Source organism: Aptenodytes patagonicus, chromosome 21, assembly GCF_965638725.1.
Source record: "Aptenodytes patagonicus chromosome 21, bAptPat1.pri.cur, whole genome shotgun sequence".
Taxonomy (NCBI): domain Eukaryota; kingdom Metazoa; phylum Chordata; class Aves; order Sphenisciformes; family Spheniscidae; genus Aptenodytes; species Aptenodytes patagonicus.
This window is the reverse complement of record NC_134969.1, coordinates 2,381,439-2,401,937: the sequence shown is the minus strand read 5'-3', so window position 1 is coordinate 2,401,937 and position 20,499 is coordinate 2,381,439. Positions and strand designations below refer to the sequence as shown.

General features: G+C 48.3%; 1 protein-coding gene across 1 annotated transcript in view; it reads right to left on the bottom strand.

The window, feature by feature from the left end:
• CSMD2 (CUB and Sushi multiple domains 2) overlaps nucleotides 1-20,499 on the bottom strand; it is a 309,987-nt gene that overhangs the window by 18,397 nt on the left and 271,091 nt on the right. The window contains exons 50-57 of the mRNA XM_076357104.1: nucleotides 17,210-17,395; nucleotides 16,704-16,898; nucleotides 15,135-15,308; nucleotides 14,593-14,766; nucleotides 11,697-11,870; nucleotides 10,672-10,860; nucleotides 7,904-8,077; nucleotides 6,458-6,640 (exon numbers count right to left, since the gene is read on the bottom strand). Of these exons, the coding sequence (XP_076213219.1) occupies nucleotides 6,458-6,640; nucleotides 7,904-8,077; nucleotides 10,672-10,860; nucleotides 11,697-11,870; nucleotides 14,593-14,766; nucleotides 15,135-15,308; nucleotides 16,704-16,898; nucleotides 17,210-17,395 (1,449 nt within the window). The remainder of the gene's footprint in view (nucleotides 1-6,457; nucleotides 6,641-7,903; nucleotides 8,078-10,671; nucleotides 10,861-11,696; nucleotides 11,871-14,592; nucleotides 14,767-15,134; nucleotides 15,309-16,703; nucleotides 16,899-17,209; nucleotides 17,396-20,499) is intronic.

Here is a 20,499-nt window from a genome sequence, read left to right as displayed (position 1 = left end):
CCCCCAAAACCAAAACCCAAGGCTTTCATCCTGCAATCGACTGTTCTCAATAAAAGTAAGATTAGCCGCAAAGCCCTTGGATCAGCTCAGACACAACAGGCTGCTCTCTGGAAAATCAGCTACACCAACCCAACAGGATCCCAAACACCACTCCCCAGCTCGGAGCAAGGGCTCCACCTTGCCAGACAGCACGTCCCAAGGCTGTGTGCAGCACCCCTGGCAGGGGATTGAAAAAAAACTCCGTCCCTGCAGCCAGTCAGTCCCTGAAGCACCAGTCCTGCTCCTCTCCCGGGGGGATCCTGCAGTTCACCATCACAGCCAAGCCTGGGAGCAACCTCCTCCTGCCTGCTCCTCCAGGCTGAAGGAAGAACTTGTGTCCATTTTTTTGCGAGGCCTTACCCCAGCTCTCAATCTCACATCTGGTCCCACAGCTTAATGAAGCAGGTGGTGCCAAGCCTGGAGCCCCTCCATCTTCCAGGAGTTTGGGAGCCCGGACCTGAGCTTTGCCTCCAGCCCCTTCAGGAAGCCGACAACCTTGCAGACTTCAAAGGAATGAAAGCGGCAAGGGAGCCCGCTGCTCTCCCACTGTGGCATTGCTCACTGCCCAGCTATATCCAACGATGCTTTCAGAGGAGGGAGAATATTGTGGGAATACAATTATAGGTTTGTCAGCGTCCAAGTTTTATGTCTGAAGTACCTCAGCACCACAGCAATAAAAGGGCATCAGAGTGAATGGTGGTGCACAAAGCCCTGTCATGACAAAATAAGCACCTGCAATAATTGCACCCAGCCCTCATTTACTCTGAAATTACAGGACATAAAAGAAAATCACATGAATCAAGGAAAGGTTTAAACCCGCATGCTCCCAGCTCTTTGATAAGGAAATTCCTGGCTCCCACCCCTCCCCAGCCGCGTGCCATGATCTCTGCAAGAGCATCAGTCTGTGCGTACACAGGTGTCCCGTCCCTGCCCTGGGACTCCTCCCCAGCACACATGCCACAGTATTGCCAGCCATCCTCCACGGGGAAATGCAACTTCAGGCCCCAGCAGGAAAGCAAGGAGCACAGGCCACCAACGCAAGGAGAGAAGTCTCCCTCTGCCTTGTTGCTTGGTTTGCTGACAGCCTGTTAACACCTGAGCTTGTTGGAGGCATATCTGTTTGACAGGAGGAAACTAATAACCATTCTGGACTGTGTGCACAGAAACTCTGCATGGCACTAAAATCATCTGAGGTGCGCTCTCGTTACAGATTTCTCATGCAGCCAACGTCTCTGTGATACACAGTGTCATTTCCAAGAGATGCTGGGATAAAAGTCAGATTCTATCAACTCAGAAAAAGCTCTAAATTACTATTTCACTGCCTGCCCATACATCAGCTGTTCTCTCCCGCCCAACCTCCTCCACCTATGCACGTGGCCAAACACACACAGATGACCCAAAAATTGTACTTTTGTGACTACAAGGAGACCCATGGATATGGTTTAGTCGCAGCGTGCATCAGTTGCGACCTGTATAGGTTAGATACAAAAGAAGCCATAAACGTAAGGATGAAAGGTTTAAACTTTTAAAATCATAATTTAAATATAAATAGCACCTAATCATGCAAGTGAGCAGTAAGCGGGTAAATAATTCCCTTTGGCTTCAGTGGGAGATGTAAAATAAATTAGGCCCCAAAAGAAAGCTGGTTTTTGAACAGGGTATAAATCCTAAAGACCCTGGAAGTCCCATAGTCGTACCCACTCACGTCTCCTTAAGAATCTCAAACCCAACCACCTTTAAACTGAAGTCAAAATTCAAGAAAATAACCTGAAAATCAGCTGCATCAGATGGGGATTTCTTAGAGTTGCTGCTTCTTTACCAGGGAAATATTTCAGGAGATGATGCTCAGCTGAAATGACTGATACGACAAGAAAGGTTTGAGTCTCTGCTGCAGCAAGGCGTGCAAGGGGTGCTGAGAGCCAGCTCGTCCCGCTCCTCTCGCCCGAGTCTCGGTTTCCAGCACGTTGCAGAAGACATGACAGACAAGCGCAGGAGTCCAGACCCTTCACACCCCGATCAGCACGTGTCTCCCCGCCTGTGCTGAAGACCCAAGAGCCCCCACCCCTACAGTCTGCTCCGGCCCTGCAGACCGGCTGTACTGTGCTGCCAGGCTGAGGAGCACCGCAGGGCACTCCTACAACGCCAAACCCCACTGCTGCTTTTGAAACATTTCAAACATCCCTGGGACTTACAGATCATTATAGAACCCCCCACCTTGGGGTTTCTGTTTTTTTTTTCTTTATTAAAGTAAATTTTGTTCCTACAGTTATTTTTTTTATGAACTCCTTTTTGAGCAAACGCCACGGAAAAGCTTGCTAAATGCAATTAACTCCACCCCCACCAAGTACTTGCACACCTCTAAAGCCTACCCACAGCACAACATTTGCCAAGCAGCTCCAGGCCAAGCAGTGGGATGGGGCGAGCTCAGCGTGGCAGGCTCCAAGCTCCACTAAAAGTCTAACAGGAGATGGCACAGGGAGAACCAAACACTTAAAAATATGCCTCTGAGTCCTCCTGAGAACTCAGCTACTTGCCCTAAACCTGGGAGCTGTAAGCTCCTTTCAACACTTTATTGCTTCCTCAGGTCTGCCGCGAAGTCAAGGGCACACTGCCTCACTCCCCTTGTTCCCTGCTAACTCTTACATCTGCACGTGGCTTCATCAAACATGAAGGGCTGCCGACTGGAGGGGTTTCGCAGCCAGCGGCTGGCTGCAGCGGGTGTGACAACAGGCTGCACGCGCTGGTGCTGCGACACTCTCCCCCAATTCCTCCTCCTAGAGAGGAACCAATTTTGATTTTTGAGGCTGCGTGCTGTGCGCGTGTGCTGGGGCGGCCCGCAAGCAGAGACAGCGGGGACTTCGGTGTCTGCCTTGACTCCTGATGACAGCCGGAGCTGCTCCCTGCGATCCCGTTGTTGCTGGGAGGAGCTGGGAAGCTTCTGTACGCTACAGTGGCCTCTGCTATATAAAACATCACAAAGCTCAGAGGTGCTCCAAAGCTCAGCGATAATTAATTTGATTCCAATCCATGCATCCTTTTTCTGAAAAGCTTATTAAGCTTCCCCCCTTGCCTTCCTTTGCTTTTTCCTACATGTTTTACAGCGAGAAGCTGCTGGGAGAAGGGGATTTCTCTGGGTCCTGTTCAGGCGCTCAGCTCAGAGCCAGTGTAGCCGCACATGAAGTGAGTGATGCTCAGAGTATGGTCAGACAAGGCCACCGAGCTCCCCCCCAACATGTACCACCATTAGCCAAAGCAGCAGCGTCCAGAGCAAGGCAAGGGGCAAGTGCTGTTACCTGTTATATGCTTTAAGTTCCCCCAGACCTGCACAGCAAATACCTCCCTGAACACCATGAGAGGGGCTTGTTTCAGGGCCTTTCTTTCAGCCGCTGCCAAGAGAAGGCACATTTCTGCAAGGAGCAGCAAGCCCTGCTCTTCAGAAACTGCAGCAAGGAAAAGCTGAGGGCTGATGACTGCTTTCAGTGCAGCTCTGACTACGCTCAAGGTGGCGCGTGAATACAGTGTCCTTTGCATGTTCCCCCTCCTCTGACGTAATCTTTATAACCGTCAGTCCTTCTTTTGGGCTCGGCTGCCATCTGACCACCCGGCTGAAACACTCTCCTAATGATGTCGACACATCAGGCAAAACCTCCTGCTGGAGTAAGACACAGCTGAGAGCCTTTGCAGTCTCAAAGCCTTTGCTTCAGGGCTGGTAATTTCCATGCTGTTTAATTTAACCAGTAACCCACAACCCACGTAACCATGCAGAGAGAGAGGAAAGAAAAAAAAAGCAGCCTAGACCCGAATCCCAGCCCTGCCACCTCCCACGTCCTCAGTGGTCAAATGGGCACGAGACAAAACTCAGTTTCTTTTCCCAGTGTTATCTCTTAAAATAAACACATTTCTGTCTACTGAAACTGCCGAAGAGCAGCCAGAGCCCCATCTCATTTTGGACCCAGTTTTAATTCACCTGGAGAAACAATAAACATTATAAAAGCAAATATTCTGCTCAACTTCTAAGAGAAGGAAGAGGGAGTGTACAGTGTGGTACAGCTGATAAGCCCCCTCCTGCACTGCTCGTCAGTGAACGCAGATGGGGCATCAGGAAAAGAGGAGAAAGAAGAAAAAAAGCATCTCAAATTTCATTTACACTTTAAAAACTTGCTGGAAATTAAAGCTAAATGAGGCCTGAAATCTGCAATTTTTAGAAAGCCAGGGAAGCTGCGGTTACTGGGGACAACAAAACCAGAGCTACGTAAAACAGACTGAAGCAGGAGTCTCAGAAGGAATCCTTGCAATTAATTTAATTCCAAACCATTTGTACATTTTGGAAAAAATCAATTGTGACTTCTACCTGCCTCCCTAATTCCTTTGGTTTTCTTAAAAATATTCTAGTGGGTAAACGGTACAAGCACTAAGAGCCGATGAGTTTCAAGGTGACCCTCTGCGGAGCCCAGTGGTCCCGTCTGCCACACACAACCCCTCTGTGGATCAGAGCTGTACCGGTCCCAGCGCAAGAAGACACCGATGGTCAAACATCAGCCCCCCTTGACTTCAAAGTCAAGCACATGCTTTGTAATTGAACCTATTATGGCAGCCTGCACTCTCTGAAATGGAGATAACAGCTCCTCTCTCCTTCCCTTCTATTTATGCTGTAGGATTTGCACGGTGTCCTCTGTACATCCCCGCACTTACGTGTTCCTTTGCAGCGGGCCCTCATCTCCTGCTGAATGGACTGAGACCCTCTGTGCTCATCTAGCAGCTAATCTGGAGAGCAATTTGCATTGGATTCCCTGGGCAGGCGAGTGCCGGTGACCTGTGAAGCCCCATCAGGCTTGACCTTGCTCAATTTTGGTGGCTGAGAGCAGCGAGCAAGTGGCTGAGTCAGAGAGCTAATGCACCGCGGAGGTGCCGAGCGGCTCCGCTGCTGTGCTGGAGCTTTTTCACATCAGCAGAGATACCCATTCCTTCCGAGCACCTGCCTGGGCACTCAGCTCTCATCTTCATCTGCCCTGAATTCAAACCCCAAATTAATCTCTCCCTTCCCTCTCCTATAAATACCTGTTCCAGAAAGTTGAATATAACACTCAAAGGGCAGTCAGAAGAACACCTTGAAGTGCTCGCAACTCGCCGCGAATACAAATGACAGAGACACAGCACACTGCTCATCACCGTAAATTACTTTCCTATATTGGCCAGTCAGCACTTAACATTAAATGACTGCATTATAGGCATAATGTTATTATTATTCATGAAGTATGAAAAAAAAAAAATCTGCCAGGGATCCGTATTTTGGTGCCTCTGGAAGCTGCTGGGTTATTTATTCCGAGATTAATGAACGGCGCCTTTCCACCAAAAGAAAAAAAAACAGAAAATGAAAAAAACCAAGACCTGAGTGTGTCAATAACATGATTCAGTGTCTTTTCAATCAAGAGCTCCATCAATTTGGAATAAATTTCCAATTCATTTCCAAACTCTCTCTGAGCTTTTGGCTTTCAAATCAGCTGGAGAGCAGCACTTGCCCAGGTCTCCTTGCATTTGGTATCCTGCCTTGTTTTGGCTTTTGTTCTTTCCCCAGTTGATTTTAAACACTTTTATAAAACAGTAGCAGTGAGCAGCACAGCTCAGAGAATCTGGCTGGGGGTTTATTAGATTGGATTATAGGGTCTTACTTGATTCCTTCAAATTGAAAAATAAGGGGTTTGGGGTTTTCAAATACAAAAATATGCTTACTGGATTATAATTTGCATTTTGCGTTTCTGCTTAATGTAAATGACTCTTGCATGTGCCAGTTCCAGCTTTAATGGAGGTTTGAAGCTATTGACATTTCTCATTCTGCTGAATTTCCTCAACAAAGCAACACTGAATTAGTCAGTGGTCCTGGACCCACAGGTCTTACACAAACCGGGGCATTTCTGATCATCTACTTGGATGCGTGATGCAGACCAAGAGAGATTCACCCCAGCAATTCTTGCAGCGAGTCTGTGAGCGACAGTCTTGGGGGTGACTGGAGGTGAGGACCAGTTCCCAAAGGCTCTTCCTACTCTATACCTCAGTCTAGATGTTGGCGTGAACCTGAACAACCTGAAACCCTTTATACCACCATCCCGGTGGACCCTGCATAGCGGAGCAGAGCTGGGCACGCAAAAAGGTGATACTCATCCTCTAGCACTGAAAACCCCTTCTGTGAGATGTGACCTGCAGATGTTTGGAAAGGGGAGAATTGAGGCTCCTTGACATACACTCAGTATTTGGAAGAAATGCTGAACAAGAGTATTATTTCTCGCAGCACCAAACTGTCCCTGGCAACTAAGACAGAGGGGACGGGCTGGCTGGGCAGCTGTCCCTGCTGCGGTAATTCTGGGGACACGCACAGCAGGCTTGGCATGACGCAGGAGAGGATGCTGGGTTGGAAAAGTACCTTCACACTCTGGCTGCGTGCCGCTCCAGGAGCTGTTGGCTTGGCAGGTCCTCTCGGATGAACCCCGGAGCATGTAACCGGGCTCGCAGCTGAATCGGACCACGCTGCCTACATCAAAGTCATCTCCCAGCCCAATGCCATGAGAGGGGATCCCCGGGTCACCACACAGGCCCTGGCTGCCTCCTGTTAAGAATAGAGCACACTATCAGCAGAGTAAGCAAGTCGTGGGATTTGGCCCTTCTTCCCTCTCAACTGCACACGTTCAGAGGGCCAGCACACAGATTTGGATCTTCCGGCTGACTCGGTTTAACTCTGACTAGCGGGGAAATTCCAGATGAAACGTCCCCTGACTCCAGGAGCCCACTGGTTTTAAGCTGGTTGCAAAATACGGCCAGAAGTCCTGAATCTCAAGATGAAGCCCTCACCAGCCGCAGCTGCTTTCCATGGCAGCTGCTCCAGCAGACAGCAGCTCAGTTGCCAGCATCAGTCATGTGAACGGTTTCCCTCCAAGCAGAAATTACGACATGCTCCAAGCCACCTCAGCACGCCCTATTGTGTTTGTAGAACAAGAAGCTGTTGGGTTCGGAGCACAGAGGCAGGAGGGATCCAGCTGAGAAACATCCGCTCGTACAAGTTGTGAACACTTCGAGCTGCCGGCTGTAAGTTAGGGGACAGGAGGAAGGCAGCAGCTGTAGCAGATTCCTCGCAGGGGTTCTCTGGAGCAGGCTGGAGAAATGCCCACCTCCTTACTGCCTGACACAGGCTCACACCGTGTGTATGCCTGTTCTTGGCTTTCTCCGCTAATGATCTGTGTAAACACATCCACCCCCAAGCCAGGAAAGACTATTTCACTCCTGCAGCTAGCAATGAAGTTCCCGATTCCGGGGCCTTCTGTGCTTTGCTGCAGGTACAGCCTTTGCAGTGTAATATAAAACATAATGAGCATATTCATCTTCCAGGGAACGTACTTGCTTATAAAGAGAAGGGGGAGAATGCTCCAGGTTCAGCATTTTCTTTCACATAACGACATATCGAAGTCTTTTCTTTCATCTTGCAAAAACTGCTGTCACACTGTAGGGATTGCACACAATGGAGAACCTTTGGCAGGAGATGATCTGAGCTGTATTCTGCCTCTTCACTGCTTTTGTAACTGTACTGTCTGAGTTTGGTGTAAAAGAAGAGTCTCTCCCCAAGCCCTTGGGTGGAAATCATGGTTCTGAGGTACTGGTCATTCACCCGGCCCCAAATCAGAGAGGGCCTGTCATCCAAGTTGCAGGAGACTGGATAGCTGAGACACAGTGATTTTCAGAGTCCTCCACAATCTCCCTCTGTAGCACATGCATTTCTCCAGCTCAGCAAAGCACATCAGGCTGCCCCCTCGCAGGATAAAAAGGGGTAGTGGAGGATGGGACTGCCCCATCCCCTCCTTCCCGAAGCCCACCTCACCTGAGCAGTGCGGCAGGGAGCCGCTCCAGCGCCCGTCGAGCTGGCACATGCGAGTGGAGTTGCCTATCAGAGTCTGCTTCCCGAGGCAGCTGTACCGGACCACGGAGCCAACGGTGTACTTGTCACCCAAGATCTGAGCGTGGGGTGGGGAGCCGGGATGGCCACAAGAGACCACTGCAAGAGACAGATGCAACAGCTTCAACCACGAGGGAACTGCCTGTGATGCTCGTTCGAAGGCAGATGCAGCAGGTACACAGCAAAGTACCGCATGTTTGAGGTTGCTGCACAGGACCTTGGCAGCTTAAACCTACTCGTCCGCCCCGGAGCCCATCAAACGCCTGGTGGCTCACATCATGGTGCAGGTGTGGCATAGCAAACCTTGTATCGGTCATCTTCTGGGGGACATGAGCTCATCCTGTAAGAACTGCCACGGGTTTGTGCATAAATGCCTCGTCTTGACACTGACAGGCATTTTGCAGGTTCTTTGGAAAACTCATCCCTTTTTAAACATGAATATGTCCATGCACACCCTCACCCCCACCCACCCCCGGCAGCACCAGGTCCTGCGACAGAGCTGCAATCGATGTCGTGTCACACCTGAGCAAATTATCCTGGCAGATTCTGGGCACTGCTCACTCGACCATTGCTAGTAAAAACCAACTGCTAACAATAATTAATAGGTTTACTTTAGCTTAGCAATCAGAGTGGAGACAGGGAGGCTGTTGACAAATACACTGACAGATCTAGGGGCTATTAGACAGGTTTGGATGAGGATGTTCAGCGTAAAGACCATGCACCACTGTGTTTCTGAAGGAAAGCATCCGTAACGGATATCTTATCTCCATCTGCTAGAGTCTAAAAATACCAATACTGGCATTAGGTAGAAAACATGATGTATGTTTCAATAAAAAGGAGAGCACGGGTATGTTTGGGCACGTGGGCGTTGAAATATACTGGTGCAGAGCTGTGACTAAAACCAAGGACACTTTGCGAGGAAATGAGTTTGATAGCTAATACTTAAACTCACACTGTAACTAACAATTTAATAACAGATACTCCAGCAGACTCAGCTAAGCTTAAAACCTGTGGCGGTATTGAGGTTTTTAAAGGATTTATGTACACAGTGTGAAGACTGTTTTTTCTCATGCATTAGGCTCTGCTCCCGTGTGCTTTACTTATTGGACTCGCTCCCCCACCCCTCAAAGGGGATCAACTCTGTTTTACTCCCTCCTCAGAAACAGGCATGAGACAATATTTGCAACTTGTCTGGCATCAACCTTCTTAATTTAGGTTTTGGAAAGCACCTAGTAATTTTAGGTACCCAGCTATAAACACTTTAAAGGGGTATGGGTTTCAGCACTGAGCACATCTTAAGTTCAACACACAGCAAAGACATGCAAAAATCTCTTACTCTTTTTTTCTTTAAACTATTAAGCCCATGGCTCCAGATAATCAGTTGTAAAACTGACCTGAGTTTCCAGTTTTGAGAATGCCCAACAATCCTCCAAGTCAATGGATGCTCAACATTTTAAGGAAGCAGATCACTTTTACTTAGCTGGAAAGCTGTGGACTGAGGGAGCCTGGGATATTAGGCTCCCAGGTTTTAAAAGGCAACTACCCTCTCGGAGCCCCTGCAGCTGCGGTAACACACAGTTATCATTCGTCAGCTCCCCACAGCCTGTGCAGGGTGCTGCAAATGTGAGAAGGTGGCATGCTGCTAACAAAAGGAAAGGAAAATGTGCCCAAAACTACTTTGTATGACTAGGTGTCGAAGGATAACACAAGAAAAAAAAGAAACAATCATGGCTTTGGAACAGCTCAGCCCATTCGAACTTAAGGAGCTCCATTTCTGACTGCTTTAGCGATTCGTTACACCAGGTAACAGGAGATGGCAGCTGCTTTAGTCTCCAAAAGGACATACTAGCTGTGCTGGGGGATGGTCTGCCAGGGGTCTGCTCCTGCCTCTGCCACTAGCTCACTGGGCAGCCCTACGTCAACTCTCAATCCACTTCGGACCTTGGTTTCCCCCAGTGTAAGACAGGGACACCACCACTGACATCTTTCATACAATGCATGGAGATCTCCTGGACAAGGTATCACTACCACAGCACGTGACCACCAGTAGTATTTTCTGTCTTTCTACACTACTGGAAATACTCGTTAAGCCAAACCATCACCCAGAACCTCCCAATTCTCTCTGCAAACCACAGCGGCAGAAAGGGCCAGGATACTGTAAGAAAGGGCGGAAAATGTAGAGCAAGGGTCAGGAAGCAAATCCTCTTTAGCACCTGCATCGCAGCAGAACAAAGGCTGCATTTATTTCACCGTCGCACTGTCATTTCCCTCCCTCAAAGCCGCGGGGATGAGTGGGTGTATGAAAACTCAGCCATGCCTGAGCGGTGCTAAATATGCTCTGTCCTCAGTCAGGCTAATTGCACGCTGCTTCCTATGAAGATCTGTGCTGCAGAAGTTCTGCTGCCCTTCTCCACCTGCAACACTTTTGCTGGAGCTGCATGGAACCAGTAAAACTCAGCAGGAGCTGCCCCCCTGCAGAGGGAAACCATCTCTGTCTAACAGGATTTCTCTCCTCAGACCACCTATTTTCTTTCTGTGGGCAGGATCTAGAGGCCAGTGAAGCTGATGGAACGACTCCCATGGATTACAAAGGGCTTTGGATCCAGACTTTTTACAGGACCATTCAGCTAAGCAACAGAAAACTACATGGGATGAAAGCCTGTGGCGGATGGGTATTATTCTGAAGAACTTACAAAGACACTGTGGGAGGGCACGGTCCCAAGTGCCATCCCCCTGACAGGTAAGGACATGTGTACCCAATAAGTAATATCCATGGCTGCACTGATACGAGACAGTTGTTCCAAAGCTGAATCTGTGAGGACCACTTGGCTGCACTTGACGGATGCTGTTTTCCAGGTGCCCAGGGTCAGTACAGTTTACAACTGCAAACAAACAAACAAAAAAATACAAAACAAAGGGTGTAACAAAGAACAAAGGCTTCTCCAAAAATGAGCGGGAAAAGGGGAAAAAATTGCAAATCGCATATTCTACAATTTAAGGTTTGGGGTTTTTTTGTCCTTTTTTTTAAAAAAGATTCTTTGGGGCAGAAATAGAAAAAATCCTTATTAAAAGGAAAAAAAGAGAGAGTAGAGGCAATCCTGCAGGCTCTCGCCCTGCCACGGCGAGGCTCAGCAGCAGAGCCTCGCTCTCTGGCCCCAAACTGGGACTTACATTAGCCAGTTGAGAATAACCGATTTCTTGACCAACACAGCAACAGTATCGACAGATACTGGATTAAGGGAGTACAGAGGAAGGGAATGCAGGGAGAGGAGGGAATTTGATAAGTGAACTTGAGTGCTAATACCAATGGAAGGAGGGCCAATACCAAAGGAGAAAGGGCTCTGCACAAAGACTGTGGCGTTTGCTTTGAGTAAACTGGTCTAGGGCTACCAGGATGACCTCTGCTAAGGGTCTGGCCTGATATTTTCTTGTATCCTCCCCACTTACAACACATACTTCAATGTCTTGGAGGATGCAGGGCTGGGCAGGGTCCACTAACAGCTTTGAGTGAAGCCCAAGGGAAAATCAGGTTTGTTGCGTGAGATTTACACAGCCCTCAGTGCTCAAACATCACTTGTACGTTCCTGAGGAACTGCAAAATTTGTTTTACATCAATTTATGACAGCATCAACCTGGATTTTAGGAACCCAGAGAAACCAACGAGGAAGGCACAGACAAGTCCCATTTGCCTAGACCGGGGTGGAGGCAGACGACTTACCGCGGCAGGCGGGCAGGGTGCTGCTCCACTGTCCGTTGGCCAAGCACTGGGACTGCGATGCACCTTCCAGGCGGTACCCAGTGTTGCACGCAAACTTGGCCACATCATTCAGATTGAACTGGCTCCCTTGGGTCAAGCCATTGGCAGGGTTGCCAGGGTGGCCGCAAGTGATAGCTACAATTAGAAATTGGAGATGTTACTTTTTTCCTGGAAGAAAGTGGATTATCCATTGGAAAAAAGTTCCCAAGGAAGGAGACCATAAAAAGAACCCACATCAACCCTGAAACCCACACCGACTTCAAAGATTTGTGGCCAGCCCTGTTGAAATACTGAATCAAGTTGAGAGCATGGTACCTTTGTTCATTTTACTGGCATAAGAAATTCTCTGAACCGCTCTCTAAGCGGCTGAGTGCCAGCATCCTACTGATTTATACTGTAAATCCCTAGAGCTCCTCATCAAAAATCCCAGCTACTGCTACTAATCTATTGCCTTACATTACCCTGGGCATCACACACAGAGTCATGAAACCTGATGTTTTCCTCCCTCTCCCTGGTGTAAGTCAGATGTATGCCCACTGCAGTATGAAGTTACACCTGGAGGGATAGTTAAAAGAGAGAAAAAAATATGAGAAAAATCAGGTTTCTAGCATATGGCTTAGAAAGCTTAAATCTTCCTGCTTTAAGTTTGAAAAACTTTGGGAGAAAACCTTTATTTCTAAATCCCCGTAATGAGGATTTTTGTGTAGTTCTTGTTCCTGGGGCTGACGTTAGCTTGGGCCAGCGATGAGGTAAAGGGCTAAAGGGTCCTGGTCTGAGCCACTCCGACAATGCCCAGGGAAGGCGCAGAGGCAAAGGCTGGAGCAGCAGTAAGCACACACAATACTGAAATTCAAAGTGCTTTTGCCTGGGCCACTCTGCTGGCACCTCGGCAGAGGTGGGCGATACAGGGAGGGTTCAGCCCCTGCTGTGAGCGAAGCCTGGAGACCTTTGCTTCGAGCACAGCAGCGAGTTCCACTGCGCAGAAGAAACGTCAGGATACGCCATACAAAGATTTTTAGCTGCTTAAGGAATGCGACATCTTCCGACGGCTGAGGACAAAGCAATATTGATTATTGCCATGCTGAAACAGGGTAATGGTCCATCAGTAAAAGTGCAGCAGTTTAGCTGTATAGCTGCCAAAGCCAGAAGCTAGAGGGGAAGATGAAATTCCCACAGAAATCCATAACACATTGACTGCCAGCGCTGGACTATACCACAGGGATGGGAATTTATTCCTTATGCAAGCTGGTGACAGATACAGGTCTAAAAAATATGAAGCAAGATAGCCTTTCAGTGCTGCAGGAAGCAGATGTCAGATTCTCTGAGGTACTTCTGAATATGTTTTGAAACAGGTGATGGATTCTGTCCCAGAAAAAAAAAAAAGGCTCCCTGAAGTTGGCATGGATCAAAAAGACCCGTTCGCACAGAGGAAGCAACTGCAGCAGGTTTAAAGAGAAAATATCAGGACAGTAGGAAATTATAATGTGCTAACACACACACAGTGCCCTGAGCTTCTTCAGAAGCAATAAAGCCTCAAGGCATCTAATTTCAGAGCCCAACAGTGCTCTGCTTTAATGACATCAAATTTATGTTATCCGTAAGGTCTAATGTAGTGTAATAACTTCACGGCCAACTTCTGCACATGAGACACCTTTACAGATCTCCGCACAAAAGCTTGGTGGGCTTTCAGGTGCCAGAGTCAGAAGCTGGCACAAAGCAGAGCCAAACAAAGGCGCTGCATAGGAACCAGCCCTGTACTGGTTCAGTAGTCAGAAGACAGATACAGACGAGCAACGTTCATCTGCTTTGTCCTAACGGGTTTGGTCCCTCCCAAAAGAAACAAGATGAGCCATGAAAATGGATGTTTAGAAAATCCTGCATTTCCATACATCTGCCTGACAGCAGGAAGACCTCTATCAATGATTTCTTTGTCCAAGGTTAGTATGTATATACTTGGCAGGTAAAAGTGAATTAAAGCTTTTTTAACAGAGCATCCTCAGACACAAGAGTAATTCAAATCTACCTACAGACCCACAGCCAGCCTTTCCAGTAATTCTTTTCCTAAAAAGCTCATGCAGAATCCTAGACATCCTCCAAATTTTGGAGTCTCTGCTAACCTTGACAACTTAAGCCTGCTTTTTATCTTTAGGCTGGAATCTGCATATTCATTGATTTATAGGTCATTCCTTACTTCCTATCTCGCTGTTATTATTGTGCCTCAGCACATAAAGCTCTAAACCAGACAGGAGAGATTGGAAGCAAACAACTGGAGAATCATGATATGAAATACATAGATTGCACTGTCCATTGATAAGAAGATGCTTAAACTTATTAACACCTTAGAACTCTAGAGACTTACTTAATTAGCTTATTTACTGGAAAGATAAATGAGCAGGTTGTACAAGGTGACTTGTGAATGTGGATCAGAGGAGGAGAGAGACTGACTTTATTCTGGCACAGAGCACGGGTCTCAAAGACAGTGACAACTGTGGTGTGCTTGGTGGGGCTATGGCTGCCTTTAACCGCCCCACACCCCGATAAAGGGTGGTCTCCTCAGAAACCACACCTTCAACTGGGCTCATCCATTAGCAATTCAGCGTATGAAAACCACCAAAGAAACGTGGAATTTACAAAGCAGAGGGAAGAAGCAAAGCAGCCAGAATTGCAGCGCTGCCACTCCTGCCACACCTCAGCTCTCTCCTACGTGAACCCCAGGAGCGCTTGTGCAGCAGACTCGCTGCGTGCGTGCAAAGCAACTGTAGGCAGCCTGGATGTGTGAACTCTCAACAATGGTCTTTACATGTGCTCTTGTCCTCTGACCGTCACCAGGGCTAAAGAAATCTGACAACATACTTACGCACACAGACAGGCGTCTTCCCAGACCAGTGGTGATCCTGCTGGCAGATCCGCACTGACATCCCGATTAGGCGGAAGCCGGGGTTGCACTGATAAACCACGCTGCCACGATAGTTGTAGTTCTCCCCGTTGATCTGCCCATTGACGATGGGACTGGGAACACCGCAGTGCCCCGCTGCAGGAGGGAGACGAGGAAAATCACTGAGAGCTCGCACCTGCCCCTACTGAAGGCATCGCACACCACCCTGACTCTCTGGGTGGACCTGAACTCGAGTCTCTGCAGTCATAAATAAAACCAGAGCTGCAGTAAAAACAACATATCATTTTTAAAGCTCTCCTCTCCAATCTCAAAACACCTCACATCTACTGAGCGGCAAGGAATCAAAGTCTGCTTCCTTTTTATATCTACTTAAAACCCTACAGCTTCAGTAGCACTGAGTCCTTGCTTGGGTTCTTTCCTGAATCAGTATCTAAAATTCCTATTCCCTCCTGAAACGCAACCAGGACTCTCTCCCCACCACATCACGGATACTCCACACCTACCCAGGCATCTCACTTCTGCTCCACTCCAGAGTCCGTTGGCCATGCACTCCCGCACACGGGACCCTACCAGGGTGTAGCCGGTGTTGCAGGAGAAGATGGCCGTGGCCCCATAGCTGGTCAGCGTGCCGATCTTGTTCCCGTTAGGTGGAGTCGGCAGGTCTCCGCATGAGATAACTAAAAGAGATCCCAAAGTACAGTAAGTGAGAACAGGCAGGGAAATGGGTTTTTTAAAGAAATGCGCTCAGTGACGCTTACCACCACAAGTTATTATTGAAGTCAGAAATGAGTAGGAAAGATTATTAAATAGTTATGTGGATAATAACAATGATTCAGTCGTGTTACATGAGATGACAAATGTAAGTGCTATTAATATTTATGCTTCAGGACACAAGGGAAGTACTAAAGATAAGACTGGCTAGGAAGAAACTATAGAAGTTTTTCACACGGGAAGTTTTTAACACAGGAATATTTCTATTATTAACCCATTGCTAGATACAGCCGGGAAGCCTGACTTCCAGAAAAGCCATAAAATGGCACAAGATTTCCAATTAGAAAGTGACACCCAGCTTTTTCTCACACAGTGACTTCCAGGTCAGAGCTGACATCTAAAGATCAGACCCACAGAAGACACCCAGCCGAAAGCCTGGTTTGGAGGGTGCAGCTGGAGCCTGGCCAGGAGCCCTTGCAAATGCAGCTCCCAGCCACAGACTTCAGCTCTTTATTTTATCTGCCTTAAAGATCTGCAAACCCTCTGGAGCTCTCGCACTCAGCAAGAAATCAAGAGACTCACGCTGGGTGCTTCTGACCTTAGTGCATTGCCAAGATCTTGTCATTTGAATTTAGGTGGCAATAACGCTGAAGAAATAAAACGAGGTCAGGCTCACGCTCCTGGATCTGGCTGAAGAGCTAGCAGGGGTAAAACTACATCTGTCACCAAAGTCGGCAGTTGCATCTCTAGAAACAAAGGGAGGCAGGAGGGAAGGGAAAGCTGCCATTCTGAAGGAGAAATTTTTCTGTCTCTACCTGCACTTAGAGAGAAAAAAACCTCCACCTTTGACAAAAGAAAAGATCCAAAGCACAGCAGTCATGTCAGAACAACTGACTGAGCTGCTTGTTTGCCAAGAGCGTTTTTGATTTACAGGTGACACTGTTACCCTTGTAAACTTGGCATTTGCAAAAAATTGGAAGAGGTTAGGTTTTAAATCAGAATTTTTTATTTTCTTTCTTAAAAGCAAACTTCAGAGCATCTGGCACCAGCGACAGCTAAGCTGCTGGGACCTGACAGCAACAGATGAGCTAACGTGCTTGAGTTCTTGCAGAACTGTTTAGATTAAACCAAGAATCAGATCAACAGATGACCTCTCCCCTGCATACAAACTCTCTTCTGCCAGAGCAGTTCTGCAGCCGCGCTCTCAGATGCTGCCGAGAGCGGCCAGGGCTGTGGTGCGTTTACATTCCAACAGCAGAGCTTGCACACCCACCAAATGGAAACCAGAAATCCAATTCCCTGCAAGACATCCCGTGAAGCTGGCCTGCCCCGGCACGGCTCCCGAGCTTCACTGCTCTTACTTTTACAGGTCGGCATCGGTTCGCCTATGCTCCACTTCCCGTTGGCTTGGCACTTGATGACCCGCTGGCCCGTGTAGTAGTACCCAGGGTCACAGATGAGCATTAGCTGGGCGTTGTAGTGGTACTGGATCTCGTAGGTCAGCCGCCACCGGCCATGCTCAACTGCAATGCTGTTGATATCGGGACAGGTGACAGCTAAAAACCAGATGCGGTGAGTCAGGAAAAAGAAATGAGACAGAAAGACGTTAATAAGTGTTTAACTTCAGGGCACTTCAGGGCATTCTGGCAAGTGTGCTGGCTTTTTAACAACTTATTAGCATCTCTCTTACAGGTGGGAAACCAAGACACCATGAGAGGGTACATCAGAGCCAAGTTATGCAGGATTAGAAAGCTGGTGTCCTAAAAACCGCACCCATGAGGCAAAGCTGTCCATGCTAGAGCAGGAAGACATTACTGAAGGGACTTCCAAAATTCCCTGTGGGACCGCACCGGCTGCAAACACTCACCCACACACTGCGGGGGCTGGTTGCCGTTACTCCACTGCCCTGCCTGCAGGCATTCTGTGCTGGGTTCCTCCCCGGGCTGCAGCTGGAATCCCTGGTTGCAATGGTACATGGCTTTCGTACCCACTGTATACTCCTTGCCAAAGACAACTCCGTTCTTTGGGGCTCTGGGAACTCCACAGGAGAGAGCTGGGAAGGAGAAGGGGAAAAAAAACAGCCGAGAAATCAGTCAGCTTCCAATTTTATCATGGATTTGTGATAAGTGAGCTGAAAGCCCAGGTCCCAAGTTCTCCTATTTACAAAAGCTCCAGCCCCCTGTTCAACCCCAGAATGCCTGCAGCGAATGCCCACTTTCAGAGAGGATCAGATTTTCAAGTCCTGTCTATCAGCGCGGTAATAGCAAAGCCAACGCTGAATACCAATTTCTACTGGGAGAGACTCTGGCTCGTGCTTTCTATAGTATCTGTAACACAAAACGCATCCACACACTATTCAAAAGTTTTCACACAGAAATAAAGATTTAGATAGCAATTAACGTTTTGTATTTACATCCCACAGCAGCAACCACCCGAAACCCCTTTCCAACAGCACTTCTGGATTACATAAGGCAGCAAATTGTATAGTCATGTTGTGGCAGAAAGAAGGCTAAATTTAGCATTACAGCTGAGAAGGTAAGGGGGTGAATTCAGGGAAAAAACTGATAAGCAGGCACAATGCCAAATGGCTGCTCAAGATGGCAGCGCTTCGGAGAAGATGCTTTGCACCACTCCTGCCGAGATCCTCAGTTCTGTGGCCAAACAGGGCAGAAAGGGGACAGGCAGGTCACAAATACAAGCAACAGCCAAATACAGACAGACCAGAATTATGTTCATTTATGCTGCAAGAGTTTTGCAAGACATGACAAGCCCTGTTACCCTCTTCCCTACCGCTGGGAAAACCAGCGCTGGGAGCCTGTCACTCAAATCTGTTTTTTTTCCTCTATCAGCATTCAGAAGAGCTGGGAAACCAAACCCAGACCTGCGTCCAAAACCACCATGCAGGTTCCCACCCCTCTCTGAGTCTTGGCTCTGGGGGAAGCCCATCTCGTTCGGGCTGGAGATGCACAGCCCATCTGCCTGGAAAGGCACGGGATGACAAGGGGGAAGAGCAGCCTCGGACCTGTAAAGCTGCCACTGCGAGACCACCAGCCAGCGGGGCTGCCAACAGCCTCTGCGGGGCACTGAGATGAGCAGAGCCTGTTAACAAGCACTGATTTGGAGGCCAACACCTAACCCAAACAATTGTCTGCATTTTAAAAATACTCTAAAGGAAATCCATTCCTTCCTGGAGTAGCCTGAGCTGCTCCCACTCAGCTAATGCACGAACTGGAGACTGAGCCTGTGTCTCCTGAGCCACATGCTGATACTTCAACACACGTTCACCTTCCTGTTATTCCCTGTGCACACAAATGAGGGCTAGAAAATCAGCAACCTTAGAAAAGTCACCTTCTGGTGACATGGACCCCACTGAGCGCTGAAAGGAGAGACCAAACTTACTGTGTACAGCATCAGCACAACCACTGGAGCTTTCTACCACTCAAGGTCCAAGATGCTTTTATCTCACTACTGCTACATGAGTCGGCCAGAGCTCCAGCCTGGAGCACAATTACACAGCACCTTGCAGATGCTGGTGTTGCTAATAGGTGTGAGTAATTCAGCAGGCTCATATTAGCACGATCAGGCATATCCCTGGTTGAAATGATAATCACACGTATGTCACTTCATCGAGCTAAGGAGCTTGGCGAATCTTTCTGCAAGGCTGGGTGTCTAGACAAGCAGCCACGCTGAATACCAATTTCATTCTGAGGCAGAAGAAGAGGGGACCTGTAAAGTCCTACCCTTCCACTTCCACCCGGCAGTTCTCTTATTATTACTTTCTGATGTTGCATCCAACCAAAGAGGCTGGTGAGAAACCTGACCCCCTTCCCGTGCCACTGCCCCCAGCAAAGCCTTCTCCTTTCTCTGTTCAATTCTCTTCTGCAGTCTGATGCTTCACCAAAACTCATCACCTCTATTTGCCACCAGGAAACCGAGGCACAGGGAGGGACACCGGAGTGAACAGAGACCAGGGCCAGCTGTTCTCCAGGTCAGGGAGGCTGAGCTGCCACTTGCCTTCGTTTCTCTGCACAAGGGAAGGATGACTTACTGCTGCCTAAGTCCTGCCTCCCGGCAAGCTCCTTCTGTCTGCCTCTCAAGTGGTTTGTTTGATCATTTTGAGTCTTTCCATTACATAAGCCCTGCCCCGATACAAAAGTTAGCAATAATACGGTGCTTCTGGGCCAGACACAGTTAACTAAAAATGTCATTAAGCCACCAGAAATAATAAAAAAATGTAACCCTCTTCACCTGCAGACGGTCGGGCTACAACACGAAGAAGATCAGACAGGGAGAGCCAACTGGGGCTGCGATCCCTGCTGCACCGAGCGGGCTCCGGTGCCCTGTACCCGTGGGCAGGATCCTTCCTTCCCTGCAAATCCAGCATCCTTGAGCAGAATGTCATATTAGTAAGTTTTTATTTACAGAGCCCTGCACGAAGCAGAGAAGCTTGATTTTTGGGGTGGCAATAAACTTGCCATCTGCTCCAAAGAGCATTTCTGAGGCTCAAATTGCAGGCACTGCAATCCACCAGAATCAGAGACAACAAAAGAGAGCAGCTGTTCCAGGGGAAAGCAAACCAGCATTTGGCTTGGAGAGACCCACAGAGAGCACGGTCCAGGGAAAAAGGAGAAGGAGCACTTATAGGGGTTCAAAAGTACAAAAACTCTGTCTGCAGGAAGATGATGTGCTAGGAAAAGGGACAGAGGGTATGAAAGTAAATCTGCAGCTGGGATTCCAAAAACAAAGCAACTTAAAAATACGCGAGACAGAAAAAGGCATATTAGATCATCTCGTGTTCTCCCCCATTGTGCCAATGCAAGATTGTTCCCTGCAGAATATTCTCTGCTGCTTCCATAAATGTCAGCTAGGACGCAGCACGCAGTAAAGATTATTCAGAAGGGATCGGGAAGGGGAAGAGGATTATGCGCTGGCAGAAAGGAGCTGTGGGAAGTGTCATTTGTTAACTAGACCATGTGTTTACGGGCACCCCAGTTCTCCTCCTCCTGACACAGCTGATTGTGTGAGCAATTTATGCAGTGTTATGGATCGAGTTCCCAAACCTCTGCCATGTGGTCCTGGCCACCAGAAAGGATGAGAAATTGAGTACAGCCCAAAACAAAAGGTTGCCAGTTGGCTTTGCGAGCAACATGAAGGGGG